A 16,527-nucleotide genomic window follows, 5' to 3' on the forward strand; every position below is an offset into this window, starting at 1 on the left:
GAAAGTCACAGTGGCCAGTGTAGAATGTGGCAAGTAGCCTGAGTTTGTTCCTAGGGAAGTTGATTACCTATTTAAACCAGCTGAGGTTGTAACCATCCATTAGCGGCTTGGCATGGCACTTGCCTTGGAGTTGTTGCCAATATCTCTCCCTGCCTACTCCTTCTTCCTTGCAACGCAGCTTCTTTATGTTATGAGGACCCACGATGGAGGGTTCAGGTCCTACCATGTTAGTGTATGCTGAGGAGCGGGCGTGCTTATCAGCCAGTTCACTCCGGGCTCTATTTTCGTTACCGGACACTCAGATAAGGTGCACTAGGTTACGTTCAGTCGTCACCTACACTCTTGTACCAGTAGCGATTTGATCTCGTAGGCAGAGATTGGTTAAGTGCCTCTTAGCTGTCTCTAAGTATAGTTATATGTTCGTTGCGATAGTTGAGTTAGAGGTTTATCTCTACGCACTGACTTATGGCTTGAAAAATGCTCGGAAAACTTCCTATAGGTATAAAGAGTTTAGTGCGTAGTCCTGCAACTCCTGCACCAATTTCCTTCGACACTTTCGAGCCGTCGATATACCACTTGCTAATCACTAAGCAGTAGCTCGAAAAGTCCTAGCTCCTGCTAGGAAATTGTACGCCTCTGAAAGGTCACCCCATATATTTTCATATTAAGCCTCTATATTTTCTCGTTTACTTCCTGGCAAATTGTTGGGTAGTTTATACATAAAGACAACAAATAACTGCCCTCGTCTAAATCAAGTTCACACTCCAGCGGATAGGAAAAAAATTGCTGCTAATTCAGCGCGACACGACATGAACTTCGCACATTTGTCTTTATCGCTTACATACTAACGTACTTATGTATATGTGTTTGTAAGCAGTAAAAGAAAGGCAGTAAGCAAGTGCGTTTGAATGAGAGCTGAAACTAATCAGTCGTTTCCGACTCGGCGAGATGAGTTCAATTATTGGCACCATATGGATGTGTTGGGTATACTTATGATCAGATATATATGTACATATTTACATAGAGTACTTACATAGCTATATAAACGAGTGTATTTATATGTTTATATATTTTGTACTACTTACAGGTTCAGCCAAGCAACTGGAAAATACGGAACTCTCCAACGGCATTGTCCAAGACGAACCGGAGATAATCGCCCAACAGACCGATAAAGTCGATATACTGCTACATTGTATTAAATCATCAACGCGTGATGCCGCCTGGATTTATGGACAAGTGTTGTGCCAAATTATACGTGATTTAGTGCCACCGAATGAAATATTGACGAAGGTCATAAAAGAGTTTCTCGCCATAAATCAACCGCATTGCGATGTTATTGCAATGATTGTGTATCAGGTAAGTCGTGCGGACGACCAAGCACACACACACAAAAACCCACAAACACATGTAGAAATAAATAGATATATATATGTCCAATATATATGTGTGTAGAATAATAGAGCACTGCATCTTTCGAGCGCTTCGAATATTGAAGTTGTGGCCTCTTGTACCGTTGCGGTATTGTGGCACAAGTTGGTCGCAAATAGTGTGCAGCACTGTGGAAAACTCGTATATGCCACACGTATGGGTTTCTTATGTAAACTTGTGTAAATATGTGTATGTCTGTCCAAGTATCAACCGCGAATGGGTGAGTAGGTTATGACTGCTGTGCCATTTCGTTGGCGTTCAACTCACAAAGGCATGTAGTCGAGTCACCTTTTTGGGGTCGCGTGCTGTTTTATATGAAATTGAGTTGCACTTTTCATTTTGATGTTTTATTTGTACAATCATTTCGTTCCATTTTACCAGCGTGTGTCTGCACACTTCTCTTTATTTCGGCGAGCATTTTCGCCATTACTTTGTAGATATCGCTTTTATGGGGGAAAATAAAAGCAGTCAGAGTTGCAACTATGAGAGTGTGTGCAATAAACTTATCTAAGGGTAGTAAAACTAAATTCTAAGTCGCGCGAAATGCTCAAATTGAGTGTATACACCCAAGATCAAATTTGAACCGGACTGTTCCAAATGAAATGCGCGCGTAAGCCGAATCGACAAATATGCTTAGATTGTTATAACCTTGTTATTCCGTGTGATGTTTAAGCTCCGTATGTGAATTAACGGGATTTGCAATAAGAGCGCTACAAAATTTTTTGTTCTTAAATAAAACAAAAACGGTTTGCGAAATCATTGAAATTTATTACTGTGAAAGCACATTCTATGCCATTATATATGTGGCTCAATTTCTTTTACATGGCCTCCACGGGCACGCTTGCAGAATTCCAGACGCTGAACTTAATTTTCGACGGTTTTCATGCATAAATCGGCCGATACGCTTGTTGGCATAGACCACAGACTTGACATAGCCCACAAAGGATAGTCTAACGGCGTCAAATCACACGACCGAGGCGGGCAATGGACTGGGCCATTTCGTGAGATAGTACGTTCACCAATCTTGGTTTTCAATAAATCGATTGTGACATTCGCTGTGTGGCTTGTGGCACCGTCCTGTTGGAACTGGAACAATATATTGTCCAAGTCCATATCATCCAGTCGGGCCAAAAATATACGGTTATCATTGAGTGTTAACGATTGCCATTCACAGTAACGTGCCGATTTGGATCATCACGGAAGAAGTACGGCCCAATGATGCTGCCGGTCCATAATCCGACCCAAACCCTAATTTTTTCGGGAAGCAATTATGACTTATGGAGTACGCATGGATTGCTGCCTGACCAATAGCCTTTTTTTTGCTGTTTGACGAAGCCATTCAGCCAGAAATGAGCCTCAGGGCTGATGATGCTATTTCGATGAAAATCCGAATCATTTTCATTTACTTGGCCATCTAAAAATCCGGGTCCGCTCCGGTTATATAAACCTGACTATCGCGGAAACGGATTATTCTAATTCTAATTCTTCTATTCGGTCGTGTTGGTCTCATCCTTAAGAAATTTCCTTGTTAAAGACTTTATTGATTTTGACATGAGCTTAACAAAGTCCAATCTGACGCAGTTGTTAACATTCTATGAAAATTAGGGACCGAGCCTGAAGTGTCTGGATTATGCTACCTTGAGAACTGAACCATGCGACTGATAGAGAACATTTTTTTCCTACTGCGAATATTTATTTTAAACGTTATTTTTGATGAGTTGGCAGTCACTGTGAGGGTTTGGTATTTGTAGCCTTTATGAACTTGCAAGGATTACTTGATTTAACCATTAACTTATCGTTGCGGATTATATCCTAACACGCCCAAAATGGAACTCTATCTCTGCTTTAAGACTTTATGGTCACCTTAGAGCTGGACACTCAGCGACATCGTTAGACTCTACTGCTCTGACAAACTGAATTATTCTACATAAATCTGTAGTGGCTCCAAGCTGTTCTTTTATTTACATTAAAGCCTCCAGAGATATCAGAGAAAGCTTAAGTCTTAAATCGAACACTTCTAAAGGAATTTTCAGCATTCGGTCGGACCCCTAACTGCACTGAATTCATCTGTACTACTTGATCTCTAGTACCTCCATTGCACGCATGGAAATCAGTCAGAAAGTCTCCGACAGAAGCTTTATGGAAAGAAGTCAACCGAAAAGAGTTGTGACAGAGCCATAGACTAACGGATCTCGGCGCTCCTGTTTAACATGAAATACTCTGACTTCTTCTGTCATTTTCTCAGTAAACGATTATTGTCTGTGAACCATTATCGTCTAACTCTTTGCGGTTACCACAAAGTGCGAACACAGAAATCGTCCGAGCTTTGCGCAAATATATGACGGTGCGCCACTTCAGTCAAGGCATCTGAACTAAGTGTGCCTGTGCCATATGGTATATTTTTATACACATGCCACATACGCGATGCCGACGCGTGCGTGATTTTTCTCCCCTTTCCCCTTTTGGCAATTACAAAATTGATTACAAACTAAATGGGTCGCTAGAAGCCGCACTCCTGGTAGCACACATACACATAAAGGGTGTTGTTTTTAGACACGTGGTTTTCAAGAGGTCACAAAACGTATATGACTTAAAGCAAAATCTTCCATAAAGTGATTGGACACAGCACTGAATGTTGCGCATGATGCTGTTATTCGTATTCCGATGGAGTTTTTTCGAGTCTCGTTCGATGCTCTGTGTCACAGCAGCAATAACGTCTTCGGTGCGATCTGAAGATGCACATTATCCACTAGAGCGAACGTGGGGCCGACCGATCCATGGTTACTCTAATTATCGACTCTGCTGGGCAAATCTTTCGACAGATCGCGCGAACCAAACCATTGGTTTGGTTAAAAATTTGTACGATTTGCAAATTTTATTCGAAAGTAAGTCTATTTATTATGAAATGACTAACCAAACTATGGATAAATCAAGTAACAGAAGTTGAAAAAATTTACTCCCAAAAAAGTACTGTATCTAAATGTCGTGCTTCCTTCTTCTTCTGTTTGGCTCCAATTGGAGATTCCAAGTTTAGCTAGATTCTTCTTCATCTGGTCTTTCATTTTTCTCTGTTTCCACCGGCTGCGTCGAATACTCTCAGAGCTGGATTGTTTCATCCATTCGGACGACATGATCTAGCAGCCAGCGGAGCCGCTGTATTTTAATTCGCTAAACTATGTCAATGTCGTCGTTTATCTCGTAGAGCTCATCGTTCCATCGTCTTCGATATTCGCTGTTATCTCTTGTCATGGACGTACGCCAGCTGTAACATCTCTATACAGCCTTGGAGCTCAATTTATTTTCTCTAGGAGTATAATAAAGAGGTCGCACGTTGGGAAGTCGCCTTGTCTGAAACCACGTTTAGTATCTAACGGCGCAGAGAGGTCCTTCCCAATTTTGACGAAGCTTTTAGTATTGTGCACGTCAATTTACACGGCCGTATTGGTTTTGCGGGGATGTCCGAGGCTGTTTCGTTCTTTCCATTGGGGGTGTTTTTTGGTCTCAAACCCAGTGAACAACCATGGGGAGGAATGTTTCGCCTTCAAACGGATCTTCTTTGGCTACTTCGAGCATACTTGGTCTTAGACCGGAAGTTGTGAACTACTTAAGTCATATGTAAAAGAATCGTTTGTGGTCACTGCCAAGTGAATGGCGCTCGGAGAACTTTCCTCACCTGAGTAAACTTCTAATGTCTCCATCCTCTATCGTCATGCTTCCACACATCTCAGAAATATATGCGTACATATATTTAGTATATATGTATGTATACACTCAAGTAGTTAGTTCTTGTATTTGCGTTAATGTGCTCACATTCCTGCTCCGCTTCATAGCCACGTGGTTTGGGGCGTGAGCGCAGCAATAAAAGTCTTCATTAGTCTAATAAACGCGCACAGCGAGGTTCAAGGTTGTAAATCTGGAACGTGCGAGAAAAATGCCATATTTTTTATAGTTTCGCATTGTTCCGTTACTTACTTTCGTTTTATTGGCGCTTTTACTTTTCATTTTTTATTAGCACTCAAGCGCTCCGCTGCCGGCTTGTTAGCTTTTAATCTTAATTTTCGGTTGCATAAATTCTTTTTGCTTCCATTTTTTGGAAATTTTTTGTAATTTTCCTTTTGTTTGTAATATTTTTTTTTGTTTCTTTTTTAAGTTTCTTTTTTTAGGTTTCTTTTTTTTTGATTTTTTTGCATTACATTTATGTTTTAGTGTTTATTTGGGCAGCACTTTCAGTTTCGAGCTCTCAGTTTTGCTCGCTGGAGCGCTGCAAATGCGTTTAATTCGCGTTTCAGCTTACAGTTTACGCATTGCAACTTTAAATATTTGCCTTGGAAATTGCGCCATTGTTGACTTTCCGCATTTGGCGTTGGCAATTTCTTAACGGCACTCGCCCGCTTGCAGCATTTTAAGAATGCGAGGCATACTTACAGGCGCTGAAGCGGCAGCAGCTGGCCTTAAGTAATGCTGCGTTTGCTCTACTGCCCTGCCACTCACCTAAATACATACATACATACACTTATACATACACAAATTTATATATACACACTCATACATATACATATACACATACATATATGTACATATATACGCACATACACACAGTCATACATACATACTTTGAAATACATGAGCGCGCACCACTTGCCCAGTTGTTGTTGCCGCCACTTGGTTGCAACAAACACCCAATTTAGTCGTCGTCTTGATTTTTCGTAATTTGTCGTTTAAATATTTTCTCTCTCCCTCTCGCTCGCACACACACACTCATATTACTCATCGTCGTTACAAATTGTTGAACGCGCCACATTTCAACTAGTTCCACACACACACACACAAACACGTGCGCGCTCAACGTTTTACTTTCGACATTCAACATTCAGCATGCAACATGCGGCATGCAACATTCTTTGCGCTCCACTCAATGTGCAGCATTCAACATTTAATTTCCTTAGCGTTTTTGTCAGCTTCCTTTTGCAGTGCAATTCACTTGATTTAGTAGCGCTGGCGGACACACAAACCCACACACACACACTTATATATATATGTATATATATATACATACACTTGCAGCTGTGTAGCAGTACTTCTTGCAGCCATTTTGTCCTAAAATTTTCAGCTCACAAAATAAAATATAATTTTTGCAACTAATTTTTCTTGTAAATGCACTCATTCATACAAAATCTCCTCGCTTCCCCACTGTCACGCTCACTCACACACGTTTTTCTTGCTTCTCAACAGGTTTTCCGCTGCGCCATCGATTCGACATTCCTGCAAGTGCTGCAAGACTGGCTCATATGCTCGCTGCCCACATTCCTGGCCTTACCTGAACAAAAAGCTGTCTGGTGTCTGAGCGTCATCTTTTTATCCGCTTCCATAAATCTGCATTTGATTAAACTATTTCCGGTGTTGCTGAGCGCCGGTGCGGCAGCAGCTGCCACTGCAGCTTCAACAACTGGCGGCGACGGCGGTGCAGGAGTTGCAGGCGCTGGTGGAGGCACGTTTGGAGGCGTTAGTAATCTTGATGCTTCAACGGCAGCAGGTCTTACGCTCGGTGCTGGCGATGGTGGTGTGGGTGCTGGCGCTGTTGGTGGCGCTGTTGGTGAATTCCCTAAATTGGGTCAACATGAAATTGCTTTGTTCGTGACAGCTGCCGTAGATTTTCATGCGAAATTGAGTGCGGAGCAGCGGCTGCGTTTCCGTGATGCCTTTGAGAAATGCGCACAGCGGCAAACGGTTTATGCTCAGCTGTTGCAGAGTCTCTGATTTAGTCACGCATTGGGTCAGCAGCGGCAATGAAATCAACCAATACATCATTGCTATTGTTGTTGTTGTTGTTATTGCTGTTGTCATTATCGTTATCATTGTAGCCGTAATATGCGTATTAGTTGGGCGCTGTTGTCGGTGTGGCAAGCAGCTTAAATGCGCTGGACACTGGAGTCGTTGCAAATTTGTGTGTGTGTATGTGTGTTATTATCCGTATACTTGTGTCTGTGTGTGTGCCTGTAAATGAAGTCCATCTCTCGTCGTCATGTTGCTGCCAGCCTTCGCAGCAGGTTTAATTTAATGGTCAATATAACGGTAAACCACCTACATATACTCCCATAGCAAGGCACAGCGTTGTCATTAGGCGTAAAGTGTACACAGGTAATGTAATTTGTTGTTGCTTTTGTTTCATGTCGTTGCTTGTTAATACTGTGTGGCGCAGCGTTGATTTATGAAATGAATTTTGATGTTAGAAAATTGCATTGGATTGCAAAATTATGAAATGTATCGAAATAATTTAGAAAATAGTATTTTTCGCTTGTGATTTTGTGTTGGATAAAAGAAAAAAATGTTATTAAAATAAAAAAAAAAAAAATATTATTAAAAAAAATATATATTATTTAAAATTTGAATAAAATTTCAACGATTAAAATGTAATAAACAATTTAAATAAAATTAAAAATTTGTATCCTAAATTACCCCCCCGTCTTCTTGTAACTCTACATTATCAGCAAAAAATATTTATGACAGAAGAATATTCAAAAATTAATTCAACAGTTCCTTTTTTCAGCATCTTCCTAATTGCACTAAATATAATCTTGCATAATTGTACTCAATTTAGAGCATAATAAAACAATTAATTAATTGTGCCATTAGCATTTATTGAGTTGACAATTAATGGATTTAAAAACCTGATTCAAAATGAAACACCATTTTGACAGCTGTCAAATACTAAATTATTTAAGAAGTCTACAAAATATTTTTTCGAAGAAGAAAACTCGCAAAAGTGTACAAATCAGAAAGGCATTCGGTGGTGCTTTACCAACAGCACTCCTAATGCGACAATTTAGGTGCCTAATTGTACTCAATTTACCACATAATGAGCCAAATAATTGGCAATTAAATAAATATTAATTTCACAATTAGTTAATTGACTCATTATATGGTATCCAAACTTGATTCAAAATGAAACACCATTTTGACAGCTGTGAAATACTAATTGTTTAACGATTTTAAGCCAGTCGAGCGCCTTCCAACAAGCCTCAACTAAAACAATTTAATCTGAGAGTAAGGAAAAACTTATGAAAGCTCTCTCAAAAGGTTAAATTTTTTATTCAAAAATAAAATCATAGGCAGTTTACGTTGTAATATTACCTTGAAACTACAGTTAAGATGTAAAGTGGATAGAGAAACATACTGACTCGAACGCTTCGGCATTACTTGTACAAATCGCTGTGCAACGATTTATTTTTCAACTATTCTGGCAATTGAATAATCGTTTTAGTATCCTAAAGTGAACTTGTAGCAAAAAAATCCTATAAAATTTCTATACTGGCCTAAACTCTTTAGCTTAATTGGCTGTGTTTAACCCTTTCGCGGACACGTCGGCATAATCCGACACAACGAATGGCTTAATATGGGTCACGTCGGTATATGCCGACATAGAAAAAAAATCGTATATAAACACGTCGGACATAGGCGACGTCTACTGCATTGGTTTTATAAGTAGTAGCTTATTGTGTGCCACTGCAGAAGCAATCAGATTTAAGTTAGTGTCCCAATTCGATTTGTTTTGTTTTTTTTTTGTTAACTATAACGGAAATTTTCGTGAGTGGTTATCGGTTTTATAAGCCAAATAAATGCATGTGTCATTCTGATAACATTTACTAAATTTCGTGTGTCCGCGAAAGGGTTAAGCACTAAATATAAGTCAATTTATATAATATCTCAATTAAATAGGCAAATGAACTTATTTTAATATTGTATTAGAATATTCGATATTGGCAAGAATTAAGTAAGATTGTTGAACAAGAAGAAGTTGCGAGAGTGCCTCTTTTTTACGATTTGAAAATATGTGAAATGTTAGTTCTCAGCTCGTGTTAATGTCTTCCTCTAAGTAGATCTACTCATCCTACAGTTTTAATGTGAGTGTCTTGCTTGCACATTTGGTTTCGATCTTGACTTTCGGATACGGTATTGTGATAGGGTCTTCGTTGAATATGAGTAAATTATTATTGTATGTAATGCCATTGATCTCCATTTAGCAGTTATTGTAATGAATTACGACTGATCCTTCTGTAGTGTGAGTTGTGTGACATCTTGCTCGTTGACTCTGCGTTACATTGCCGATATAAGTGGAGTTCTGGGTTTTCCATGTTGCCAGTGATAAATTTTGCTAGGGTACCTATTTCATTGAAAATTCCTCTTTTTTGTTTGATTGTCGGTGTCAGTGTGGGCTTTTTTCAATCGATCTAGTTTTAGTTCTGCAGTTACTTGATGTGTCCAGTGTCAGCGAAATTCTTTTAATGTCTTCGTCATAATCTTCTACGTTGACTATAAGTATTAGGTTTCTGTGTTCTACTTTCATCTTTGTTGTGCTGAATTTGTTTGAGAAAATTACTTGTAACGTTAGCTTATTTCTTTATTTTACGTGTTATTTGGAGTCTAGATTTGTGAAGTTTTATGTCTCCACTTCAGAATCTATTTTTATTCTACTAAAGTCGCCGGCATTCGTATTGATTTGTTCTCGTTTTAAATGATCTCACAGTATGATTCTTCTAACTTAAGTCTCCATCTAACGAGTTTTGGAATTTGGCTCTTTCTTGCTCATTAGTCAGGTGAGAGGCCGGTGGTGTGTAACTATCTTGAACTTGCGGCCAAATGGGTGGAGTCTGAAGTAATTAGTAGCCCAAAATACCAGGTATGACAATTAAGTAATGAGACTGATTCCATAAAAACCGTATATTTGAAAATTATTCTACAACTCTGCCATCCCTTTCAAAGTAGTCCCCTTGGGCAGCTATACAGCGATTCCAGCGCGTTTTCCATGCTTCGTAACATTTCTGGAACGCTTCGACTGGGATGTCCGCGAGTACCCTCGTCACGGCAGCCTGGATGTCCGTAATCGACTCAAAATGGGTTCCTTTGACCACCGATTTTGTTTTAGGAAACAAAAAAGTCACAGGGTGACATGCCGGGCGAATAAGGCGGTTGTTGCAACACGGCGATCCCTTTAGAGGCCAAATACTGGTGTTTCCAGTTTTCCCCGGGGCAACGAATTCTTTGTGGACCATTCCACGGCTATCAAAAAAGGCAATAATCATCGTTTCACCTTCAACTTGCTCATGCGAGCTTTTTTCGGGCGGGGGGCGCGCGGTATCCCTTGAGGACCAGACTGGTGTATGAAAATTTTCAAAATCGTTTAGTATCTCGTGATCTCCATCTTCCACCGTTCCTTGCAGCTTCATGTCATCTTGGTCATCTAGTTGGTCAATGTCTTTAGACACGTGCTAGTCTTCATGGGCTCGTAAGGCTTTAATTGCCTGCTCATTTCAGAAGTGGTATCATTAGTTCTAGCTTAGGCGAAATGTCTTTATTAATTGGATTGGGAGATTGTGTGCTCCTACCCAGTCGACACGTGTGCTATATAATTAAAGCACTTGAAGACACTGAAGAAAAGTCGTGAGGATTTTCCGCAATTACTCTAGATTACTTAAGTTTAGATATTTGCTTGAAATAAGTTTTTGAAACAACAGACTAAAAATTGAAGTAAGCGAAAAGCATTTTCCGCTGCGTAATACATTTCCACACTGTCCAAATAACGCCCACACATATTCCCAGTATTGACCGTCTTCCGTTATTTTAATTTCTACGCTGCGTACTTCTAAATATTATATTTAAGTTTCATTTAATTGCGAGTGATGAGATTCGTCGCGCAAAACTGCCAAAAACAGCAAGAAAGCAACGAGCATCAGTATGCAAGCACACCGACAGCACCGCCACTCGGCTAAAACTCGTATTTACAGCTAGTAAATGGTAACATCTTTCGCAACGAACGCAAAGGCGCGCACACACACGAACACCCGCAGTCCTCAAATATTCTCCACAACTTTGGCGAACTTTTTTTTTCCTGATACGCTCTACTTGTTGTTGCTGCGGCCACAAGTTGAGTGAAAAGCAAAAGTTACGGGATACACTTTTCTCCTCCTCGAGCGCCCGCTGCCATTCCCATTGCTATTTGGAAATTGTCTAAGATAAAGACAAGCGTGAATAACTAATTGCCAAGATTGGCGGCAGCAGCAGCAGCGGCAACACCACTAGTGGAACTTACGCTGGACGACGACAGCTGAGCCTACAGTTATGCAAATAGATTTAGAGGTACTATATAATATTGTATGTAAGAGCTAGTTTAGCTGTGATGCTGTGTGACTGCGCGGCAACCACTTGGTCTACACTCATCAACCAAGTCAATCCAACCAGCGAGAGATCTCAGCAAGCAAAGCTTGAAAGCCGCAACCTAACGTCCCCAGCAACTGTCCGCAATCTGAAGTCCTCGAATGTCGCCAGCTCGCCGCAATGGACGTCTTGACTGCGTGAATAAATGAATGACTGCGCACAAAGCGTAAGCGCTGGCGAACGCTTGGATGACCGGGCTGCCCGCAACATCGCCTCTCACCGTGGAACTCCGTCTCTGTGGTAGTAGTATCGTCTCTGTGCTGGTAGTATCGTCTCTCTGTACTCGCAGCTCCCCCGCTGCGCTCCAAATCTCGTCTTTGCGCTTGGAAGCTGCTGAATTAACTGCGCTGAGCCGTTGCATATTGCGCCGCGTAAGCGCCAGCGTCTTGGCACTCATCACAACGTCTGTCAATGCGAATGATAAAAGTTTTTAATATTTCGCTCTTTCCTTTCGTTGTTTTTGTTAGTTAAGAATTAAAATTAATTTATGTCATACGTATGTATTTAGTTCTGTCTCCAAGTGCCGCTATGTATAATTATATATATCAATGCGCTGTGTAACTAATATTAAAATTGTGAATTGTAAAGCGAGTGCACGCGGAAGGGAGGCAGCGTAAAATATAATGATTAGCAAGTTTTTAGCTACGCGCGGTTGCGGCGTGTGGCTGTGTGAAAGCGCCGTTGGCAGCACTTGAGTGAAATCAAAAAACTTTCGCAAAATTGTTATTTGCCTAATAAGAAAGCTCGCCGCAGCCGAATGACCTCGGTTGCGGATGGAAGTTGATTTAGTTTTTGCGGTTTGTCAAAGTAGTTAGTGTGAATGGGTTTTTGTTTGCTTAAAGATAACAAATTGGAATTGAATGGGCTTTAGAAAATTTCTCAAAGCAATCCAAGAAGAAAGACAGTAATAGACATTCAAATACGTAAACATAAATTTACTATAAAAGACAGAAGAAAGCAGAAAGTAGAGAAGCAGTGCTCTGTGTATTTGTTACTACGTGATAATAAAGCGCCTAAAATTAATTAAAATATAAAAATGAAATTTATTTTCTGGTTTAAGAAATTTTTATATTTTTTTTTGGGAAATATAATTTTGTAAGACAAAGTTGATGTATTTATTCTTTAGAACATTTTTAACATGTAAGGAACTAAAAGATATAATTTCCATAAAGAAAATTCCGAAAGTATCCTTGTAGTCACCATTAGTATTAGTCTTATGTAATTACATTGGTTACTAACTGTATATAGGCAAGTACATATTGCCACCTAAAATGCAGAATAACTTAACATCACTTTTCATAATTTTAGAGGCGAAAGAAAACGATAGAATAGAGACCACTCATATAGAAACAAATTTGAGCTTTGGTTATAAAATGGTTATATATCAGTTATCATACACTTATATTGAGCAAAATTTGAGTTTTGGTTACAAAATGGTTATATATCGGTTATCATACAGTCATATACATAGAAACAAATTTGAGTTTTGCTTATAAAATGGTTATATATCGGTTATCATAGAGTCATATAGAAAAAAATTTGAGTTTTGGTTATAAAATGGTCATATATCGGTTATCATACAGTCATATAGAAACAAAATTGAGTTTTGGTGATAAAATGGTTTTCTATCGGTTATCATACACTCATATACATAGAAACAAATTTGTGTTTTGGTTATATATTGGTTATATATCGGTTATCATACACTTATATTGAGCAAAATTTGAGTTTTGGTTATATATTGGTTATCATGCAGTCATATAGAATCAAATTTGAGTTTTGGTTATAAAATGATTATATATTGGTTATCTTACACTCATATTGAACAAAATTTGAATGTTAGTTATGAAATGGTTATATATTGGTTATTAAAGCTGACAGCGATTTTCTTATTTTTTTTGTTTTTTTAGGTGACGATATGTAGACAATATGGCATTATGATAGCTTGACCCATACTTGTATGTATATTAGGGTGGTCTTTAAACAACCAAAGATGACAAAAACAAAAAAAAACAAGAAAAAACCTTAACTTTGACTGCATCTTCACAGGTGCATTTTTTATGGCATTAAATGCCAGCTATTATATGCTTTGCATAGCAGCTCAATCTAAACAATATCTTCGAAAATTGTCATGCCTTGGACAATAATGTATACCGAAATCCGTGCATATATTTAGTGAATTATAAAAGTTTTCCTTGCCAGAACTGGATTCGATCACTTTGTATGGCAGCTATAGGCTATAGTGGTCCGGTCTTAAGGATATGCTCTGAGCTTGTAGTGACTGGCTAAGATAAAAATCTATGCCAAAATGTGTGAAGATACCTTACCCAAAACAAAAAAAAAAAATAATAATAAAATAACAAATTCTTTACAAGAAATTAGATTAGATTTGACAGCAATTAGAAGTATAGAATGGGCACACTAACCATCTTGTTAGGGTTCGAGACCCATCTAAAAGTTCTGCTGTCCCTTCGGTCCGGCATTGTTTTGCAATGCAACGCCAAATTCGACTGAAAAAGTGTTAGTTCTTATCGCATTAGAGTTTTAATCACAACCACTACGATACTCCCCGAGGGGCAAGTCCGCATGAGTAGACCGAACTGCAAGGGCTCCTGCTCCCCGTGATACCAGAGTTAAGTCTCCGGTCAGACCTTGTAGCTGAAACTACCAACAATTGAGCTTCCATACTGCTCTGGATCAGGAATTACACGCACACACCATTCACACAATAAGGTAACCCTAATACCCAGCTAAACGCCTTCGCCGCCTAAGCAATTCACGCATAAACGATCCTAACTGTTCCCACTATTGGGGTCCCCAACGCTAACATCTAAACGTCCATTAGTCCAGCTAATCCTCATACATTCAGCAATGGCATGCACTCAATCCTCGACCCGAGCCGCACACAACTCTGGTTTCTCTTCAGTTGTCGAACAAATCTTTTGCGTATGTACCATATACGAGTATACACTTTGTCGGCGATCCCACATTCCTTTATGGCTAGTACGAAAATTGTAACAAACTGAATATACTATAGTAATGAATATATCACCTGTAACGTCGATTTGTTGTTAAAACCTAATATTCATCAAGGCCACTCTTTCATTTACGCGCCAGATAGTGAGCCAGCGTTCATCGAATATCGGATCGGTTATAATAATAATAATTTTTTTTTTACACACATAAACCGAATACACATAAAAATTTTAAATTAATTCGGCAAATCGTTTTTGAGCTATGAGTACGGGCATGCGCCTGTATTATAATATGTTGATTAATTTGAGGTCTTGTTGAACGAAGATTTGATGGTAATTGAAATGACATTTTGTAACTTCAACTACAGACGTCTCATGTATAAAAATTACGTTCGTATACTTAAGGCCTACCCTAATATATTGATTATGTAGGTCTACTTCAATTCTTATAAAAACCATTATTATAAACTCTTTGAAAATTCAGATGTATGTAATTGTAAGAAATGAAAATTCCTTAAAACCTTCAAAAATGTATCATTTTAAATTTTTCATAAATTTCATTGCATAAATGAATATAACCTAGCGAAAAAATATGAAATATTATATTTATTTTATCATAAAATATTATTAACTACAAATAATTAAACACAACTGTATGCTTCCCAACTTCTTGTATTGCTGTTGAAATGAAATGTATATTATTGAATAAATTATGCAATTTAATTAAATAAAAAATAATAAAAATCAAATGTGCGTTTTATATACATATGTATGTAACGTAACGAAATTATCTACGACTTTAAAGCACACCACTGTCAACAGTGGTGTGCGAGATTATGACAGATTTTTTGATGACAGGAGATATTTCGTCTTTCCCTCGTCCACAAGACTCGCTTCCTTATCCAGTCTACAGAAAGCAGAACTAACAGCACGATTGTTGAGGCCAATGATATCAATATCATTACCGTATACCTTGTCTGAAACCTCGTTTGGCCGTCGAACGGCTCGGCAGGGCCTTACTGATTCTGACGGAGCTTTGCGGCGCTACAAGTTCAGACATATCGGCCCTCTATATTTCCTTTTTTTGAATAATATTTTGTTCTATAAATACTGAAAAGGTTGCGCTAGCATAAATATTCTTGATAATGCTCCAAATTTCCATCAGAAAGATTCCTGTTTTATTCAACCAATGTCTATGGGTTTTATTTATCACTAAACTAGTTTCTGCCTCATCACAGGGGCGCTCAAAGCCTCTGTTGACATTATCAATGCAAAATCACTTTCCAGCAAAAGTCTATGACTTTCATCAATTGCCCAGGCTATTGAGCTTGAAATTGCTGCCAAGTGAATGGTGCTGAAGTTCACTACGTCGCCGCTTGAGTGCCTGCAACATCATAGTGCAACATATTGTTGCAAGTGCATTACAACAGCAACAACTATTATACATAGAAGTATATCCACTCTGCTGTTTTGTTGTTGTACAACAGCTACTTGTTTGCAATGATTGTGTTACAACAACAACAAGAACATAACGACATACGTTCCATGTATTTTCGCCTGACCGAGCTTTGGTTGTTGTTGTAATTTTCATAAATGTTGTTGTTTTAACGGGACATCGATGTGTTGTGTGAGTGCTCGATTTTGCTACAACAACTAAAGTGGTGAGCATTAAAGCATTGCAACAACAACAACTCTTATCCCCTCTGCCGGCCAGCAGCTGTCGTTTGTGGAGATGGCCTGCTTAACAATGCTTGGCTGAGTGAACTTTAAAGGTGATAATTAATTCATAATTCTCCAATGGATCAAGTGGCAATGAGTTAGTAATTCACACATATGAATACGTGTAAAATCACACACACACACTTATATATATATATATGTATATATAGACACGGATACTTAGCCACAAGTG

General features: G+C 38.8%; 1 protein-coding gene across 4 annotated transcripts in view; it reads left to right on the forward strand.

The window, feature by feature from the left end:
- The window catches only part of LOC105226425 (uncharacterized), a 206,607-nt gene extending 191,812 nt beyond the window's left edge, over positions 1 to 14,795 (forward strand). For 3 of the 4 annotated variants that reach the window (XM_049450349.1, XM_049450350.1, XM_049450351.1), the window contains 2 exons: positions 1,088 to 1,356; positions 6,661 to 14,795. In XM_049450349.1, coding sequence (XP_049306306.1) covers positions 1,088 to 1,356; positions 6,661 to 7,185 — 794 coding nt within the window. In that variant the 3' untranslated portion in view covers positions 7,186 to 14,795. The remainder of the gene's footprint in view (positions 1 to 1,087; positions 1,357 to 6,660) is intronic. The other variant, XR_007422007.1, reaches the window with a different exon arrangement.
- The last annotated feature ends 1,732 nt before the right edge of the window (positions 14,796 to 16,527 follow it).

The sequence above is a fragment of the Bactrocera dorsalis genome, chromosome 2, assembly GCF_023373825.1.
Source record: "Bactrocera dorsalis isolate Fly_Bdor chromosome 2, ASM2337382v1, whole genome shotgun sequence".
Lineage (NCBI taxonomy): Eukaryota > Metazoa > Arthropoda > Insecta > Diptera > Tephritidae > Bactrocera > Bactrocera dorsalis.